We start from the raw sequence: 19903 nt of genomic DNA, 5'->3' as shown, positions 1-19903 counted from the left end.
TTATAATAGCTTGGTTCATAATATTGTAGCAAAAACATCATTATTGAGACTTCAATTATAATCAGGATACCTAATCACTTGATGTGGAAGCTGTAAGTTTATGTGAGATTCACTTACAATGAAAAACATTTACCGTTTACAACAAACGATATTGGTAGTTCTGTAATTTATTCACTCAATCATAAATGGGTCATGACCTATCATGGCCACTTGATGTTCAAGTTTCAAGCTCATGTGAAATTCACTTACAATAAAAATCGTTGTTTGCAAATAACAATATTGATAGTTATGTTATTTTCACCCAATCATATCTAGGTTATATGATTTTTAACTGTATTGATAAATTCTTTAATATTGATAAATATTTATAAAAGGTAAGAAACAAAGATATTGTTAAATTTCACTAAAAATTTATTAAAAACTTTAAAACAGAACCATGGTTTCACGTAGTTAACCAACGCATCATCAGCTGTACTGAGGAATGAGGATACAGAAACATTCTTAACCTAATCTTAGTAGTCTAGAGCTCCTAAATAATTGGGTGGCAATAACTAAAGTAATGAAATTAATGAATATTATACATGATATCAAAATATATACACCTTTGTAATTATTTTCTAGGTAAAATTAAATTTACTTTAGAAAAAGGGATTTTTTTTGACCACTCTATACAGCTGGTCTGTTACTCTGTCTCTGACTTGGAGACTGTCTATCATGTCTTTGGTATTTGGCTTGACAATCTATAGGCTATTTGAGAAAAAATTTACTTGAAAGGTTATATTTCAAACCTTTAAAAAATTACAGCAAAATAAAGTTTAACACATATTTCAATGATAAAAGTGAGTTGAATACCAATGTCCTAAAATTCAATACAACAGTCCTATATTGGTTATATTATATTATGTACCAGAAAACCTTGATAAATAAGATGGAAAATATACAGAATGGCCATATAGGTTACAATAGCTCATTACTTACAAAAATGAGGAACTTGAGAATAAAATGGAAGTATACCATTCAAACAAGGTTTGTTTGATCAAGACTACTCTAATCTTTCAAAGTTTTTACGAGTTTTTGGCTAATGGTTATGTGTGCCTATTCATACTAAACTACAATGAGCAGAAATATTGGAAATATAATATAAAGTTGGGCTGCAGCCAAAACCTAAATTAAGTCTCATGAAATTGATGTTGAAATGTGTTGGTGCTCATTATACTTGAACAAAATACTGTATATTATACTCTATACAGGGCTAATAATTACTATTGGGAAAATTCAAACATGATTATTCTAAACTAGTTTTTGAAAAGAACAAAAATACTATTATTGTATCATCTTCTAATCAGTGAAATATTATTCTTGACTATAATGGGATGATAAACTGAAGTTAAAGCTCTCCAAATTTAAAAACTGTAGGATATTGTTAAGCATTTGTAAATCTAACTTTGTAAATCCCTTTTTCTAAAGTAAATTTAATTTTACCTAGAAAATAATTACAAAGGTGTATATATTTTGATATCATGTATAATATTCATTAATTTCATTACTTTAGTTATTGCCACCCAATTATTTAGGAGCTCTAGACTACTAAGATTAGGTTAATAATGTTTCTGTATCCTCATTCCTCAGTACAGCTGATGATGCGTTGGTTAACTACGTGAAACCATGGTTCTGTTTTAAAGTTTTTAATAAATTTTTAGTGAAATTTGACAATATCTTTGTTTCTTATTATGGAGAGATTTCACAACATCACCATCAATTCTACTAATTTTATTTATAAAAGGTAATTGTTGTTACAGTGTTTATATTGATAGATGATTCACATTATTTCTCATATAAATAAAATAAAGTACCTATTGGAACTTGAACAGTAAAACATCATTCTTCAAAATATTTACGATTCTGACAATTAAGAACTTCTACATCAATTATAATATTTACCTAAGATGTCGGGGTGGATTGCACTTCACTATTCTTTTGTTATTCGGTTTTAGATGCGAAAAGTATTTCGAGCAACAACTTATTCAACTCTGTGCATACGTTGCTGATGGTTCTCTACAGGAGAGATTCGAGGAGGTCGTACACACCAGCCAAGCACTGGTTGGTCAAAGAGATTAGGATCAGCTCATTCATGAACGATCTTGACAAAGGCAAAAAATCTGTCCAGGTTGGTTTACCACAACAAACATTCAATAGTCTATACTATAGGTATAGCAGATGCTATAGTAGCAGTAAGTAACACTTTTAAATATTGCCGGTCTGTGAAACGACACTAATTTCTACTTTCCTTGTCCTATTACCATAGGTAAGGAAAGTATTGCTTTCCGAAAAAAATAAGGTACCCCAATTTCTAAATTTCTATACGTTTCAAGGTCCCCTGAGTACAAAAAAGTGGGTTTTGGGTATTGGTCTGTATTGGTCGATTTTCTCGAAAACGGCTTCAACGATTTTGATCAAATTTATACCTAAAATAGTCAGTGATAAGCTCTATCACCTGCCATAAGTCCCATATCTGTAAAAATTTCAGGAGCTCCGCCTCATCTATGCAAAGTTAGATTTTAGATTCCCAATTATCAGGCTTCAGATACAATTTAAAAAAAAAATTCAAGTGGAAAAGATTGAGCATGAAAATATCTACAATAATTAATGTTCAGTTACATTTTCACCTAGAATTGAAAATAAACTCGGAATTCGAGAAAATTTGATTATTCAATTGCAAACTGTTGGTAACTGTTGATTCTATGAAGATCATTCACTATGAAGTGATAGCAGACCTCGTGTGTCTCCAGCGTTATTGTCCTGTCACCAGCTGGCTCAGATCTTTGAATAGTAGACTTGAGATGCGCCTGAACACTAGCGTCAGGTGATCAATTTTCATAAGGGCAAGGAAAGTTGTGTGAGTGCGCCACACTAGATTTTTCAAATTGTCCTCAGCTTCTAAGAGAATTATGAATTATATGAAATAACATAGCTGTAAGATTTTTTGTAAATTTATTAATAAATTGACGAATAAATTTATAGTATTGTTTTCAAATATTGCCACTGGAATGAGTCTTCTTATTTCAGTTTCCAATTACCTCAAAACAGAATCTTATACTTCCATTAGGTTTATTTAACAGCAGTATTTTCCTAATCTTCTTCGATATAATATAGAAATCGTTTCATTAGAATACTTATACTAAAATATTCGAATACACGATTCAGAATTAATGTTTAATAACCCTAATCTTCTTCAATATATACAGAAATCCTTTCACTAAAATACTATAATATTTGAATATATGATTGGAATTGTAAGCTTATCATAAATATCGTATGAATTCTTAAATATGTTCTCATTCAAGTTTTCAACTGTATTGCAGGTCCTACTCCAAAAGATGCCTCACATAATACCGCATGAGGAGAGAGTGCAATTGTTCAGAAAGTACATAGCCAATGAGAAAACAGTTCTTGGCCTAACTGAATCAGCTTGTGCGTCCCCTCAGTCAACCAGGATAACTGTGCATAGGTGAGATACATTGTTTATTACGATTTATAATCATATAAATCAATTTATAACAAAACATTATCCATATCTTGTTTATTTAATGATAATAATAATAATATTCGTATGGCTTTAATTTGTAGTTCCTGACGGAAGTTCCATTTCGCCTGAATGTATTATTTAAGCCGTCAATGGGCCTGACGACTGTCATACTTCAGTCGGGACCGAGAAAATCCTTTTCTTCTCTATTGTGTAATTTAATGATGATAAACATCATTCAACAATTCTAATCATATCTACAACTAACTTGAAACATTGCACAAGAAATAATTTAGTAATTTACTACCCTTGGGAGAAAAAATACTTGAGCGCTGGTGAAAATGATCCAGTTTCGTACAACTTTGTACTTATTATTTGTTTGTGTTACAGGAATAGGATAGTTGAAGACGGCTATAGACAATTAGCGGCACTGCAGCCGCAAGCTTTGAAAGGAGTAATCAGGGTGAGATTCATTAACGAACAAGGATTGGATGAAGCGGGTATCGATCAAGATGGTGTATTCAAAGGTGAGAAACCTTCGTAATCTGATAACTTATATTAGTCCCCATTGCTTGATCTCATTTTTCATCGATAGAATGATGAACTTTTTAGTATTCATCATGGACCCTCAGATTCTAACCCTGGTTGTAGGTGGGACATGTGAATATTTGTCTTGAGATCTTCTGTCTTTTTCTGTATTTCCACTTCCATATCTCAAACGAATTCTGTAGATCTACTTACAATAAATTAATGTGACTCAATATGTGATGATGATTCCAATAAATGGAATAAATCTATTTCGAATGTCATGTGTCATCCAAATTAATAATGTTCCTAATTTATTCAATTCCATCTGTGATTTAACTTCTTTTTTTATTATTTAGACTATATTACATGTATATTGTGGTGACATTTATAATGTATTTATGATGTGTATTGTTTGATATGATGTTTATGACTTGGATTTATATTGCATTATATATGACGCATAACATAAAAATAAAATTGAATTGAATTGAACAATTGAATAATATTCAAAAGTGAAGTGTTTAGTTATGCAAAAAATTTAAAAATACTAACAAATTGTACAAGCTATGAAATAATTGTATTTCCCATCAAGGAAACTTGTTTTTAGTGAAAGTATTAAATATATACCGTACCTACTAGATTTTTCTGATTGTTACAGAGTTCCTCGAGGAGACAATCAAAAGGGTGTTTGATCCTTCGCTGAACCTGTTCCGAGTGACAAGCGAGGAGCGACTCTATCCTTCACCAATTTCACATATACAGGACAATCATCTGCTTCTTTTCGATTTTGTTGGTCGGATGCTAGGAAAAGCAGTCTATGAGGTGAGATTCGCAGAATATATATTGCATCCTTAAAAATGTTATCTACTAATACTTCTTCAAAATATTTGATCCTTCTTATTCTCTTCACAGTGCATTTCTTCTCAGAAATGAATTTGGGTCCAATGTTTAATAAATGACGTTGAACGATTTTTTCGAACATTACAGAGCCAGGAAAGGAAAGAATAAATAAAAGTAGTTATAACTTCTCAAAACTAAACTGAATTCTTCAGCAATGATTTTGAGTCCAATGTTTAATAAACGACGTTGAACGATTTTTTCGAACATTACAGAGCCAGGAAAGGAAAGATTAAATAAAATTAGCTATAAATTCTCAAAACTAAACTGAATTTTAAGTCAAAATTTCAGGATTATTTTCACAATTTATCAGCGACCCTCACTCTTGAAACTGTTGACTATTAATCAATAATAAAACTTCTAATCTGTGGTACCATATTCTCCCATATTGAATAGTATTCACTTTCTTGTTAAGGGCCACTCGTATTTATTTGTAAAAATTATAAATATAATGAAAGTACCCAATTAGTGACTCAATCTTTTTGTGACTCACTCACTTGAAATTAACATAAGTCAAAACATGTTGTGAGAAATAAAATAAAGTTGAAGAGAGGGTACTTTGATTTTCAATTTTTATAAATGAATAGTATATTTTTATATTTCTGTGAAAGTAGCATTTTTTCTAAGTAGTTCGTATTAACATCGCTGATGAATAACTTTGATTTCAGTTTAGAAACGTTCAGGCTATACATTTCGGCACGTTCACCAGCTCAGCTTTCAAAACCCTATTCGCGTATCTATTGAAATTTCTCTGTAAATAAAATCAGAAACAATAGCATAAGTAGATATCTCATGGTATAGCGTTTATGTCGCAACTTTTACTGTTATATCAAGCCGATAGTTCATGTAATTCTATTCCGTGAAGCAGTGTGACACTGGTAGTCTCTCATATTGTGCTGTTCATACACTCTCACTCTTCAACAAAACAGTAAAATTCGACAATAATCAACAGTAATCGGCTTGAGATAACAGTAAAAGTTGCGACATAAACGCCCTATACCATGGGATATCTACTTACGCTATTGTTTCTCTATGGTAAAATTCTTAGATGAGGAATTACATCAAGAGCACATAGAATTTATTCAGTCAAAACATGAGCGTGGTCTTCTTTCTTGGCTACATTGTATCTATGCTACATTGCACTATGCTTGGGGCCCTCCGTACCGGATTCTTTAATTTTATTTTACAAATTAATTACTGATCTATACTATTCACTATTATTTTTTTGTTGGAGTTTTACAATCAGTAAGAAAATCGTAAAATAATAGTGATGTTATTGGATTTCAGGGTATAGTAGTGGACGTGCCGTTCGCGATGTTCTTTCTGAGCCAAGTGCTGGGTCAAACGCAACAGGCGCTCTACTCTTGCATGGATGAGCTGCCCTCCCTGGACAAGGACCTCTACCGCAGCCTCACCTACGTCAAGCACCACGAGGGTGACGTGGCCGACCTGGACCTCACCTTCTCCGTCGACGAGGACGTCATGGGTCGCGTCGTCACGCACGAGCTCGTCCCCGGCGGACGGCTCATGCCTGTCAACAATCAGAACAAGTTGGTGCTCCACCTACACTATCCATTTATTATTTACTAGCAGGTAACCCGTGCTCCGCAAGGGTTTAATTAAAAACTTGAACTACTGAAATCTTGAAGAATCTAAAAGAGGCCTATAACCATCCTTGGTAAATTAAGAATCTATATGCGAAATTTCAAGTTAATCAGTCCAGTAGTTCAGACGTGATGATGTCATTCGTGAATTTACTATCCCATACGTTTATAAGCCAGTTCATTCCTTTATTATAATATAAATTCATGGACTCTAGTTACTATAAGTATAATGCCGCATCTACATATTGGCCCAATGAAGGCCAATATCGGCCAGCGCCAATGTGCGGATGGATGGTTTGCCAGCGCTTGCCTTCACTGGCCTTCATTTACCTATGTTGAACTTATAGGCTGGGGTAGGCTGGGCCAGCTTACTGGGCTAGTGACTGAGCCAACATGTGGATGCGCCTTTACAGAAGCATTTTTTGTAAGTATTATGTATTGACACATCACATAACATCACATTACTTAACATTTAATGTAATGCAGGCTTATTATTATGTGTGATTATTATTATCTATTCAAAGCCTAGAAACTCAAGTTTTTTGGGAAGCGATTTGGTTTCGTTGTCGCGTTGATAAACTATTGATAAGATAAGTTGAGCTCCAAGCGCCTGCTACTCCCGTTGTAAGTGTGACCACTTTAATAGCCGAACTACTCTGAATACCATTTATGAGTTTGAACATCGCAAAGAGGTGTTTATAGAAAGTGGCATTGGGTAATCTTTTCCCAGTACTTTGATCTATCACTCTAACTTCAAATTAGTCACCCAATTATTCTTTAAAATTATAGCGTACTTGTATTATTCATGAGCTGTGATTTTAAAGTACTCAATACCTACTGATTGTCAAAAAATGAATTTTAAGTATACAGTATTGAAAATAGTATACACTTTGTTATACACTCAGTATATACTCAGTTATACACTTAGTCTTTAATAGTAAAGACTACCACAATTATACGAAATAGTAAATGAAGTTATTATTACGATGATGTATATATTCAACTGTGTACCATTCATGAAGAGAAATGTTCAAATGTTTATGAAATTTCTGTACAGGATCAACTACATTCATCTGATGGCACATTTTCGAATGCACACTCAAATCAAAGACCAAACTGCAGCTTTTATACGTGGATTTCGCTCAATTATCAACATAGAATGGCTTGCACTTTTTTCAACTCCAGAGGTCAGTAGACTACTCATAATATTTATTTTTGAAGTTCATAATGACTGATTCAATGATTCAGATCATGTAAATTAAATGATCTATTGTTAAAATATAATATTGTATTTTTTCTGAATCTTGCGCGTGAAATAAGTTCTACCCACTTCATTCAAAGTAAACGAAAATTTTCAACCAAATATTATAGTACTTGTTAGAATTGAAATTCTCAAAAGCTCCTATTTTAAAGTTGAAGATAACAAATAATCTTCTAATTGATATGTATTTTTCAATTTCATCACGAATTAGTTTTTGTTGCTATCCAATGATTGCTTTTTATTGTCCAGCTTCAAAGGCTAATATCAGGTGACAATGTTCCTTTGGATCTGGTTGATTTGAGAAGACATACTCAGTACTATGGAGGCTTTCACGATTCCCATCGCGTTGTTCTCTGGCTTTGGGATATTCTGCTCAAGGACTTCAATGAAGATGAACGTAAACTATTTCTCAAGGTCAGTTTACAACATTTCAATAATTAATTTATATTATGATCTTATTATAATTATTTGATGATGATTCAATCTACGAGGCGTATTTGTAAAGTACAGTTTGTAAATTTCGCTGCCACAACGTGGCGGTCGCCGTTCATTGCATGCGCATCAAGTAGAGCCACATCTCGTATTCATCTAGCAACATCGTTTCAACCTTATCGACACACATTAATTTCATTTATAGCTTCACGTCTAAGATTTTTGTTGGAGTCTGTCTTGTTTAGAGGTTTTTTCCGTATTATAATATTTGTACTTCATGAAAGAAATGTATGGTTCTTAACAATTATTGTATTCATAAATATGTATTGATCAATTTTATAATATCTTTTTATCTGTGCCTTTTCATGAATGAAAATGCCACAAATGCCTTTCTATGTTATGGTACTCCATCAGTAAGGATTAATTACCATATTTTTCAACGTTTCATATTTTATAAACATAACCATTCAGTTGCAAGTGTGTTTCGAGAATTATCAATTGAATTATTATGTAATTGTGTAGCAAGTAAAGGTCTCTTACTTATCAAATCTTGCCAACTATTTAATAATTTAAAAAAATGGAAACCGATGATTCTTAAGTTTTATACCGGATCACTTGGTATGACTTTCATGGGTAAAGATACCAGATCATTTGTTCATCGGAATATTCACTTTTAATCAAATCAAATTTTATTACGACATAATAAAAATAATAATACAGAATACAAAATAAAGCAAGATAATAACCAATCCTTGAATAAAAACGTGTATCCCTAATATTCATTCGGTAGATAAATTTGGACATTTTATCTTTCAGTTTGTAACAAGTTGCTCCAAACCTCCTCTACTAGGCTTTGCACATCTAGAACCACCTTTTTCAATAAGATGTGTCGAAGTTGGTGATGATGAAGATACCGGAGATACTATCGGTGAGTTTATTTATATATTTTCAACTTGAACAGGTCAATAAGTAATAACATCAATAAGTTAAAGTGAGATTCCACTAAATTGATTGAATCATGGAGCTTTTAATGTGCTAAAATGACTTTTTTGAAATATTGAAAACTAAGCTATCTTTAGAGAGAAAAAAGTGAGTTTATAAGAAATACAACAATTTTGGGGCCTGGCCAACCAGAGAGCGATCTGCGATCCTGAGGTATTTATATTATACAGAGTGAGTCATATGTATGGGAAACCTTCAATAAGTTGAAGACTGTTGTAGATATAATACTGTAACTATCAGGATAAGTTATTAGTCAAATATTGTACCTTTTGACGTACAACTGAATTTCAACGCCTCATAAGGGGTGACTTAGGGGTTGTAATTCGAATATTTTAAATGTAAACACTCATTGTGTGGTACATCAATTTAAAGGTCTTTTTTAAAACAAGAAAGATAACATCAGTTAAAATGTTCTATGATACTCTTGTATCCAAAACAGGTTTAGTACCTCGAGATGCAAATACTTAATTGGTATTTCATCTTATTTTGTTATCGTATTTTCCAATGTTGTAAAATTTGTATTGATTTTATTATGTATTTCTAAGATGTTGTAATTTTTTATTTCTACCAATAAAAACATTTCATCTTGAAAAAAATGGCGGCTGATGAAGTTTTAGTTTTACCACACCAATTGTGTGGTACATAATTTTCAAGGTCTTTCTAAAACAAGAAATATGACATCAATAAAAAATGTTCTATGATACGTTTATCTAAAATGGCGGCTGATGGAAGTTTTCGTTTTTAAAGAAATAATTGATAAAGTTTAAATTTACTTTTCTGAACTGAAATTATGTTGTACAGCCATTCTATGTATTGTAAAATACATTATGAAGTCCTGATACGAATAACAGAAATCAGATCATACGATAAATTCATACAGAAAGTAAGATAATAGTTTTTTCTTATTCCTGAAAAATTTCCAAAAGTGGAGACTGTGAGTTTTGCATCTATAGGTCTCATATATTAGAGAGCGATCTATCTGAAATATAGTTATAAATGAACCTATACGTATACCAATAGAGTAAGGTGTTGGAGAAAGATGGGGAAAATATCAGCCATAAACCAAATTTACCAAATTGAAAGCGTGATATTTGAGTGAATTCAAAATAAATTCTAGGAATACTATCTACCATTCATCCTTGCTTGATCTGATATAATTCAGAAAAAATAGTGACAATTGTGCACTAAAACTGATACCAGCGAACAAAGTTGTAGTATACTGTTGTCTAAATGTTTTATCTCAACAATCATAAGAATTCATCTAATTTACATTTTTGAAAAACTTCTGGATGAAATAAAAATAATGATGTTCATCAATATTGATATCAATAAACACAAATTTTAAAAGTAGTGTCATTGAAGATCGAATGTACACAAAAAATGTTCAAAAAACTCACTCAGGTGAAAGCCATTAATATTGGTTCGTGGGTTACAATTCATGTAAATGAAGAACCAATAATCCGTGTGTGACCTAACATTTCAATAGTAGCATCATGCAACTCTTATATCACTCCTGCTTTTCAAGTAAAATGAAATTTATGAAAGGATCTGATAACCAAATAAAAATTGATCTTATGTTCAATTTTGATAGCAGCTTCTCTAAATAGATGAATTATTTTCTGTTTTTAGGTAGCATAATTCGTGTATTTTTCACGATAAGGAAGAAAGATCCCCAGCACAGGCTACCTACATCCTCCACGTGTTTCAACCTGTTGAAATTGCCCAACTATCAGCACAAAAGCACCCTGCGTGAGAAATTACGGTACGCGATCTCAAGCAATACTGGATTTGAACTATCATAAGTTTTGCATCCCTCAATTTTACTGAGAAATAGCACCTCCTATGCTTTCACTTGCTATTTTTTTATCGTGTAACTAATATGGTTACTTACAATAGGTAGGCTAATGTATCAAAGTATCTTTTGTAGTTATGATTTTAAAATACATCAATGATATTTCAATTTTTCTCTTATTTCGAGGAGTAGAATAACATATTTTTTCGGATACCTATCAGTTCATTCGTGATTATTATTATCATCATCAATTGATATTAATTTGTATTTCATTTTTCTTGAACTTTTCATGTCCTTGTCACTGTGACAATGGCGAGGCTGATGTTACCAATTGTATCACATTATTATTTACGAAACTCTTTGTTTCCATATGATTAATAAATCTAAATTTATGAATAAAAGACTGACGTTTTTAAAAATCAAACAAAAAATAAGTTGCTAAACATTCAAACTAGTTGAGAATAATAATTCACGATGTAATAAAAGATTTCATTTTAGTTTTGGAAATAGCTTGATCACGATTTGATATAATATAGGATGTCTTAGTCCAATTCTCTTGAAGTATCTCAATAATTCTAGGATTTATTAACTAACGAATGTTTCTCATTATTATTAAACTATGATGTTTCCAAAACTGCTCTCAGCTTATCTATTACAATAATATACGTTATAATAATATTTCGAATAAATTTTATCTATAAGTTAATATATTTCGAATAAATTTTATTGTAATTTTTATTGAATGTGTCGGCTACTGGTGGGGACCAAAGAGGAAATGTGAAAATTCTTTATAATTGTTAGCTTACGATAAGTTAGAGCAAAATCACTTCAAAATAAAACTTCAAGTAAAATTGAACTCTGAAGTTGACGTTTTTCAGAAAAATTTCACTTATATTGATGTGCCAATTTTATCTGTAAAATTATCATCATCATCCTCCCAAATTAAGTTTTCATCACAGTTACTTCTGGTTACCTTTTTATAAGAGCCGGTTGGTTATTCCAAATTCCTTAATTGATGTTGACAATATAGTGCTACTATTCTGTTACAGCTTGAACTATTCAGCTTGATTATCAACTTATTTATCAGCTTAATTTCTCCTTATCTGCTTATTATTACTTACCTGGCGTTTCAGAAAATCTAAAAATGTAGGTTTATTCATAACTTGCAAAGGCCTAGAGTTGATAAGGGCAACATTCTCAAAAAAGGTATTCATCCATGATTGACCATAATAATCACCCCTCCATATTTCTCCTTGAATAAATTAATGTTTTAGCCTAATATACGTATTTCAACAGGGTATTTACTTGTAGCCTATATGAAGAGAATTGTGTAACTCTCTGAGAATACTCCTAGTTATTGTTATGCTCATCAAAATAATTTTAATAAAAAACTTTCTCTATAAAAGCATACGTTCAGAAATGCTTGGGTACTGAAGTAAAGATATGGAAATACCTCTCATTTTCTACAATTTACAATTACAATTTTATGTTTTGTTTGTTTGATTTAGGAATGGGAATTGTTTAGTGTTGAGTAAAATGAAAAATTGAATCCAGTAAACCATCTAGAAGCTTGTTACTGTAGTGATAAGTTAGATATTCTGCAGAATATTGAAATCTACTATTTTGATTACCTACATTATTGGGGAATTAGATTTTTTCATGTATCTGAGACATCTTTTCACAGTATTCGGCGATTATCAGAACGTTTTGTAGAGAACAACTCTAGGGTTATGCATAATCAGTTCAGTCAGAAAACATAGTAATCAAAGTATTAATCTGTTATTGATCGTCATATATTCTATGCAATCACTCTTAATACATTTTTAAGAACATTCAGTAATGCTACTTTCTCTATTATAGCGCATGAATGAAGACACAATCTATATTGGATAATCAAAACTAGAAATTCTAAAGAAAAAACTTGAAGTTGTAATTGATGGAGCAAAAAATAATCTATATTGTAAATTCGTGTAAATTTTATTTTAATCATGTTGATGCTGAAAATGTAATTATTTTAATTTATAACAAATAGAATTTTTCAGATGTATTTATACAGTGTGATGTTGAAATGATATAAATTTTGTAGACATTCCATAACGTTTTGTAAATAAAAAAATATTGTTCAAAAGGTTTGCATTCTTCCTTTTTTCTATTCTACATTATATAGTTTTCTCCTACCAATCCTAATGCATTTCAATTTTTATTTATAAAATTAATAATTATTCTTTAGTTATTCAAATTTAATGTCTAATTCATCTCAAATCTATGGGATATTCTTTATCTTTTCTAATTCTATCTAATCTCAAGTATATTAGATCTAACCGTCATAGAATGATGTTATCCAACCATCTAAAGGAAGCAATGCCAGGAGAACCAATGAAAAAAATCGATCGACAATCATATTTCTAAGCAGATCGCCCGATAACTTTCATGATATTGTTTTATTCTCGAAATAATAATCCGATTTAATTTGTGTTTATTCTATGCATGATACAAAGTGGATCACGGGAACATCTTATGTAATACTGGAAGCTCTGGTAGTCAATAAGAACTGAGAACTCGCTACACTCGTTCAATAAAAATTTTGAAAATACCGCTAGCCAAACTAAAACCCGCTAAAGAAGTCCTATGTCATGACTCCAAATGATAGAATTTGGCCATTTTTTGTGTGTGGGGAGTATGGGCTTAAGTACACTCAACAATAAAATTTTCATTTTTCTACCGAATTTGACTTGTGGTGCATGATTTCAAACCGCCTTGATGAGCCAAGAAGAATGAAGTGTAGTACGATGAGATCCGAGCTTTGTGTTAAAAGTTAAAGGGTTTGAATTTTTGATCCTTGAGCTGTCCTTAAGCGCGTCTCTCCGCTAGGAAATAATGAAATGAAGTGCATCTAACTGGTGATTCTCATAGAACATAATCTCATGAACTTATATCATTATGCAAAATATCACTATGAGGACAATATAGATGGTGATGATGGTTGAAGCTAAAAATTAGGTGTTTTTCACAATACAAGGAGCATTGTTGTCAGGTGTACCTGGAAATTTATATGAGATAGAGTGCTCTACCTAGTCTCAGATTGTAGAGCACAAAATTACGCCCAGGGGGATTTTGAATTTTACATCTAGATTGTAAAAATCGGGATATATTGTTGATCAAATACTAAATATCATCGTAATTGATTTTTTTATTAAAATTTCACTCATTTTTGAAAAATTATAACTCAGTACTCATTGGAGATAGAGAGTACCGAATGATCTCATTTCTTTCAGAATGTTGTAATATTATAAAAGACGAAAGCAAATTTTTCTGTCCGATCACTGGATTTGGCGGAAATAGCTGAAAACTGGAAAATGAACAGAAAATACGAGGTTTTTGGGCCACTCTGTATATAGCACAAGGAAATTTTGCATGAAGAATTTGGTTCTGGACTTCTTTCATGTATCCAAATAATATATTAGAAAATCAGAACTACAATATAAATTGCAAGCACACCCCCTTTTTATGTCTATATTGACTGGACTGATAGTTTTTGAAATGAGAAAGATAATTTTTAATTAGATTAGGTACTTTATTTTTGTTCAGTTCTCATGACACATACAGTCCTCCAAGCATTCGCTGTATCTTGCATTTTAAATAATCAATAACATACAACAACATGTAGTAGAATATTTCGGCTACAGTCATTATACTCACGCCTAGAAATACATCCAAGTAGACAACGGTGGCATCCATCATCTCATTGTCATTGTAAGTGTAGATACGAACTTTTGGATGAAAAAAATTCTCCTTGAATATAATTTCAACTTTTTGAATTTCGAAAATCCAATGCCTATGAGCTTTCCTTGACTCAAGAGATATCACCTTGTAGTCAGTGAAGTTACAAGATGGTAAACAGTCACAAGCTTCTACGAATTTCTTGTCACCTGTGTCATAATGAGTGGCTTTGGCAACATTCGCCGCACAGAAGCTGTGTTCATCAGAGCATATATATGTTGATTCGTTGTGTGGCATGTAAAACAGAACACATCCAAATTCTCTCAAAGCTCTTTTGGTGGAGCACTCCATTAAACAGTTTTGTCGTGTATAATATTGAAAAAAGTCCAATGTTTTCTCCGTTGTGTAGTAGCATTGCTTGGCAGATGGAACTTTGTACAGAAAATCGTTATCATCCACAGGATATTTAAGGATTAGTTCAGGTTCAATGAGAATGCGAGAGTGTTTTGACCACTGAATACGATGCCATCTCATGAATGGACTTGGGACATCCCAGGGATTGTGGATTGTGAACCGATATCCATTGTCCCTGCCAATAAACTTGAGGTCTTCCTCCTCACTATAATCATAGAAATCATAAGTTATGTCTGATTTATCTACCAAAACTGGTATCTTCGATGGTTGATCAAATTCGTTTGTTCCTTGTAACCAATGTACTGTATATGACGGAAATCCATTAATCAAATCATCAGAATTCAATTGAAGCGTCATGTTTAGTCTATACCAACTTTCTTTTTCCAAGTTCAAATGATGTACGGTATTCATCTTGTAAATCTTGTAAGCCGGAAGCATGTTGATGGACCAGCAGAGTTCCCTGAACATAAAGGTTATTTGATTTGGTACAGAAAGACCTAATGATGAGAGTAATGAATAGTCATTCTTTGTGACAATATTGATGAAGGATTCAAGTCTCAATCAGATATAACAAATCTCTCCCTATTACTATCTGTACCATTTCCAGTTGAACTCATATTGAACATCTCATCAAATGATTTTCTTGACATACCTAAGATATCTACAATCTTATATATATCATCACCAAGTTCTTCCTCAAAATATTCAACTACTTCATTTTCCACACCTAGTGGACCACAGATGGTGAAGACAGGAATAGGCAGGGTAGAGATATGTTGGGGAGAGTTTGCCACTTCTATTGTCATGGGATCCTCTTTCCATTTATTTATCTTCATTCTATAAATTGCAAATAATGAGGTAATAAAACCGATTACGCATATACACCAAAAACATCGCTCTATCCAATGTTCGCATCAAAAATATACTTCACCCCATGTAATGATGTATTATCCAGAAAGTTCTTGAAATAGGGATTCACATTTTTCCTTCTCCTCATCTGCCTTTGATGTGAAGTTTTGGAAGTAGCCATGTTGATGAGTGTGGGAAACACAACACACAGTAGATAATAGATCACTCAATTGAATAGATTGAATATCTGCTCAAGAACTAGGATAGGGATCCTGGTATTCTCAACTAGATCACTCACTGAAATTTGCTATAAACTGGGCGTGAACCTCCAACAGACTGCTTATAAATGAACATCACTTCACTCAAAATTTAATTAATTTGAGAGAAGGTCATCATCATCTCTATTTTTATGTGTTACTTGACGTCAGGGATAATGTGTAAGGTAATTATTTCGAGCATGCAAATCATATTCTGAATAGTTCTCATCTCTATTGGGATTTGCATAAAAAGGTTCGCGTCTGAATTAGATCGCATTACCCAAATGGACTAATTAATAACTCATTCTGAGGCAAATTAATTATTATAAGTTGATTATTTTCTCTACTAAACACAAAGAATGTAAGACAAGCAGGAAAAAGGAGTTGGAAGATGAGGAATAGGAAGAGTAGAAGGACGAAGAGGAGGAGGAAGAAGGAGTAGGAGGAGGAGAATAAGGAGGAAGAGGAGGTACTACTCATTATATTTATTCCAGTTCTCAAGCAGTACAAACATAATATATGGAGTTACTATTAAGAACGTTGCAGCAGAATTAATCTCTAAGTAATGGTCCTGTCACAATATTAATTTTTTAGTAGGTACTGTAGGAACTTTTTGATCTCGGAAGTTCCCGTATTGATCTAATGATTATTCTTTATAAATTTACCTTATGCCCGTGAAGGATAGACAGAATTGAAGTATTAATTGCGCAACTTTATTTTATTTATGTTTTACACAACATATGAGTATTTTCCACAATTATTTCAAGCTTTGTTGTCCTTAATGACAGTGTTATATTTCTTCCTTTCATTTTTATTGTGATTATTTTATCTTGAATACGAAGTGACCATAGTCGAGAGGATTAGGATCCTGGTTTTATAATTCAGAGGCCCTAGTTCGATTCCCAGCCCGGGCTAATCTTTTTTTGGGCCACCTCCATGTTTCGGATGGAAATGTTAAACCGTCGGTCCCAGCTGCCTAAAAAAATCGTTAGGTATCATGTCAGAGACATGAAATCATTCAGGTCCTTTAGTAGGTTCAACTTGAATAGATAATTCATTGATTTCATCTAAGAGTGCAGAATATTCTTTCACAGTATTTTCAATAGATATGCTTCTTATCAAAAATTGAGATTGAATTTTAGGATCATTGATGTCCTTCAACAAGTCATAAGCTTGTTGAACACGGCTAAACAAAGTTTCTTTCTTCTTCACTCGAATAGTAAGCAAGGCTTGTGGGCTTGCCATTGTAACTAAGTAACTGATTAGATAAACAAGGAGATTTGGAAAGGAACTTTGTAACTGGATTTAGCATGGATATCAGTGCATGTATCAACAAGTAACTATACTATTAACGAATTGAAATTTAAATTGAAAAATAAATCTTTTGGAAATAGAACATATCCCAGGCCTGGTGGACCATGTGGTAATCCCGTCCTGTCCCCAAACCTATGGATTGGGGTACAGTTAAGATTTAATTCACAAAAACGTCGACAACCCCAAAAGTAAGTCTTTAATTTGCACTAACCTTGGAACTGGCGAGGAAGTGGACTGTATCTCGTGTGTAGAAGTTACTGCTGACGATATCCTGTCTTTATGCGTAGGCCTATATGATATTGCACATATATCACGAAACGAAACGAGGTAATTGCGTTCAGCTCGAACGCCACGGAACGAAACGAAAAATGATGTTGACTTCTCGACAACGCTTCTTGAAGTGACGGGTTGGAAGATAAACAGGGAGGATGAAGGGGGGTGAGGGAGAGAGGTTATCTTGCCTCTTTGGGAGAGGGGGAAGGGGAGGAAAGCACAAACCAAATCAACCCACAATCAAGGCTGCCGATCCTCCGTGAATCCACCAGAATGACTTCAAAAGTGTTAGTAATAAGATGACTTTGACCACTGAATACGATGCCATCTCATTAATGGACTTGGGACATCCCAGGGATTGTGGATTGTGAACCGATATCCATTGTCCCTGCCAATAAACTTGAGGTCTTCCTCCTCACTATAATCATAGAAATCATAAGTTATGTCTGATTTATCTACCAAAACTGGTATCTTCGATGGTTGATCAAATTCGTTTGTTCCTTGTAACCAATGTACTGTATATAGAGATGTCAATCCCGGGACTGATTTCCAATCCCGGTATTTCGGGATTATCCAATATCAATCCCGGGATCCCGGGACTGATCCCGGGATTGGAAAAAATCAGTTTCATGCATTTTTAACCAATCATTGTTCCTCCCTAATTACATGTTCAGTGACAGTGTGTGGAGATAAAAAAGGGCTCATTATAGAGGGAGAAGATATTATATGGAAAAATACTTGAAAAATATTGAAATTGAACATTCTATTCCTAGAAATGCTTTCAAGATTAGGAGTAATTTTTTTCAAAAGCTGTACCACTACTGAATGAAATTTTGTAGAGCCAACTATATGATTCACTTCAACTAGCTATTATACTTATGAAAGAGGAAGAGAAGATATGATGAGCCATTAGAAAAAGAGTTAATAGATGATGCGTGTTTATTTCTGCTTTCTGAAGTCTTTTCAAAGTTCTGAGTGCATTTCAAGGAAATGACATCAGCACTAAATATTGCGCCGTGTAGACCAGTGAATATAGAATGTAATAGAGATTAGAATTTTTAATATAGAATAGAATTTTTAATTTAGAATAGAATTCCTAAGTATAGAATTACATTCTATACTCACTGGTCTAGACTGGTAATTGTGATGCTATGTGAACAGAAACAAACGTAGAGGCTTAAGACCGATGTTGAACCGATCAACAGCCATTCAGCGACTGTTGCGATCCGATAATGCGAATTCTATTCAGCCAGTAAAGATTACAGTATTTTATGTATATGAAACTGTAGAATAAATTAGTCAATAACTAAGGCTCAACTTACACTTACGCGACTCAGGTCGAGAAGAGACTCGACTCTAGTCGAGAGCATGTTTTTCCAAACGGTGACACTCAGACCAGTCGATTTTAGTCTCCGCGACCTCACCTTTTAAATTAAAACACATGCCTTCGACTAGAGTTGAGTCTCTTCTCGACCTGTGTCGCTAAAGAGTGAGTCGAGCCTGAGAACAATAAATTAGTCATACAAAACCCATATTCATCACCGTAGATGAATTCTATATTGAATTGTTTTTGGAAACATACACAATTTTTCAATCCCGAAAATCCTGGGATTGACGTTGAGAAATCCCGGGATTGTTAGGTATCAAAAATGGACCGGGATCACGGGATCCCGGTATTAACATCCCTAACTGTATATGACGGAAATCCATTAATCAAATCATCAGAATTCAATTGAAGCGTCATGTTTAGTCTATACCAACTTTCTTTTTCCAAGTTCAAATGATGTACGGTATTCATCTTGTAAATCTTGTAAGCCGGAAGCATGTTGATGGACCAGCAGAGTTCCCTGAACATAAAGGTTATTTGATTTGGTACAGAAAGACCTAATGATGAGAGTAATGAATAGTCATTCTTTGTGACAATATTGATGAAGCATTCAAGTCTCAAATCAGATATAACAAATCTCTCCCTATTACTATCTGTACCATTTCCAGTTGAACTCATATTGAACATCTCATCAAATGATTTTCTTGACA

At 32.9% G+C, this 19903-nt stretch overlaps 1 protein-coding gene across 1 annotated transcript in view; it reads left to right on the top strand.

Annotated features, from left to right (window-relative positions):
• LOC111043221 (ubiquitin-protein ligase E3B) overlaps positions 1-13167 on the top strand; it is a 30831-nt gene extending 17664 nt beyond the window's left edge. The window contains exons 11-19 of the mRNA XM_022328120.2: positions 1995-2167; positions 3363-3508; positions 3914-4050; positions 4710-4873; positions 6236-6498; positions 7610-7739; positions 8063-8227; positions 9062-9173; positions 10877-13167. Of these exons, the coding sequence (XP_022183812.2) occupies positions 1995-2167; positions 3363-3508; positions 3914-4050; positions 4710-4873; positions 6236-6498; positions 7610-7739; positions 8063-8227; positions 9062-9173; positions 10877-11049 (1463 nt within the window). The 3' untranslated portion in view covers positions 11050-13167. The remainder of the gene's footprint in view (positions 1-1994; positions 2168-3362; positions 3509-3913; positions 4051-4709; positions 4874-6235; positions 6499-7609; positions 7740-8062; positions 8228-9061; positions 9174-10876) is intronic.
• The last annotated feature ends 6736 nt before the right edge of the window (positions 13168-19903 follow it).

This window comes from Nilaparvata lugens, chromosome 10 (genome assembly GCF_014356525.2).
Source record: "Nilaparvata lugens isolate BPH chromosome 10, ASM1435652v1, whole genome shotgun sequence".
In the NCBI taxonomy this organism is placed as follows: Eukaryota; Metazoa; Arthropoda; class Insecta; order Hemiptera; family Delphacidae; genus Nilaparvata; species Nilaparvata lugens.
Note: the sequence above shows the minus strand (reverse complement) of the source record. Positions and strands in the feature narration are given on the sequence as shown.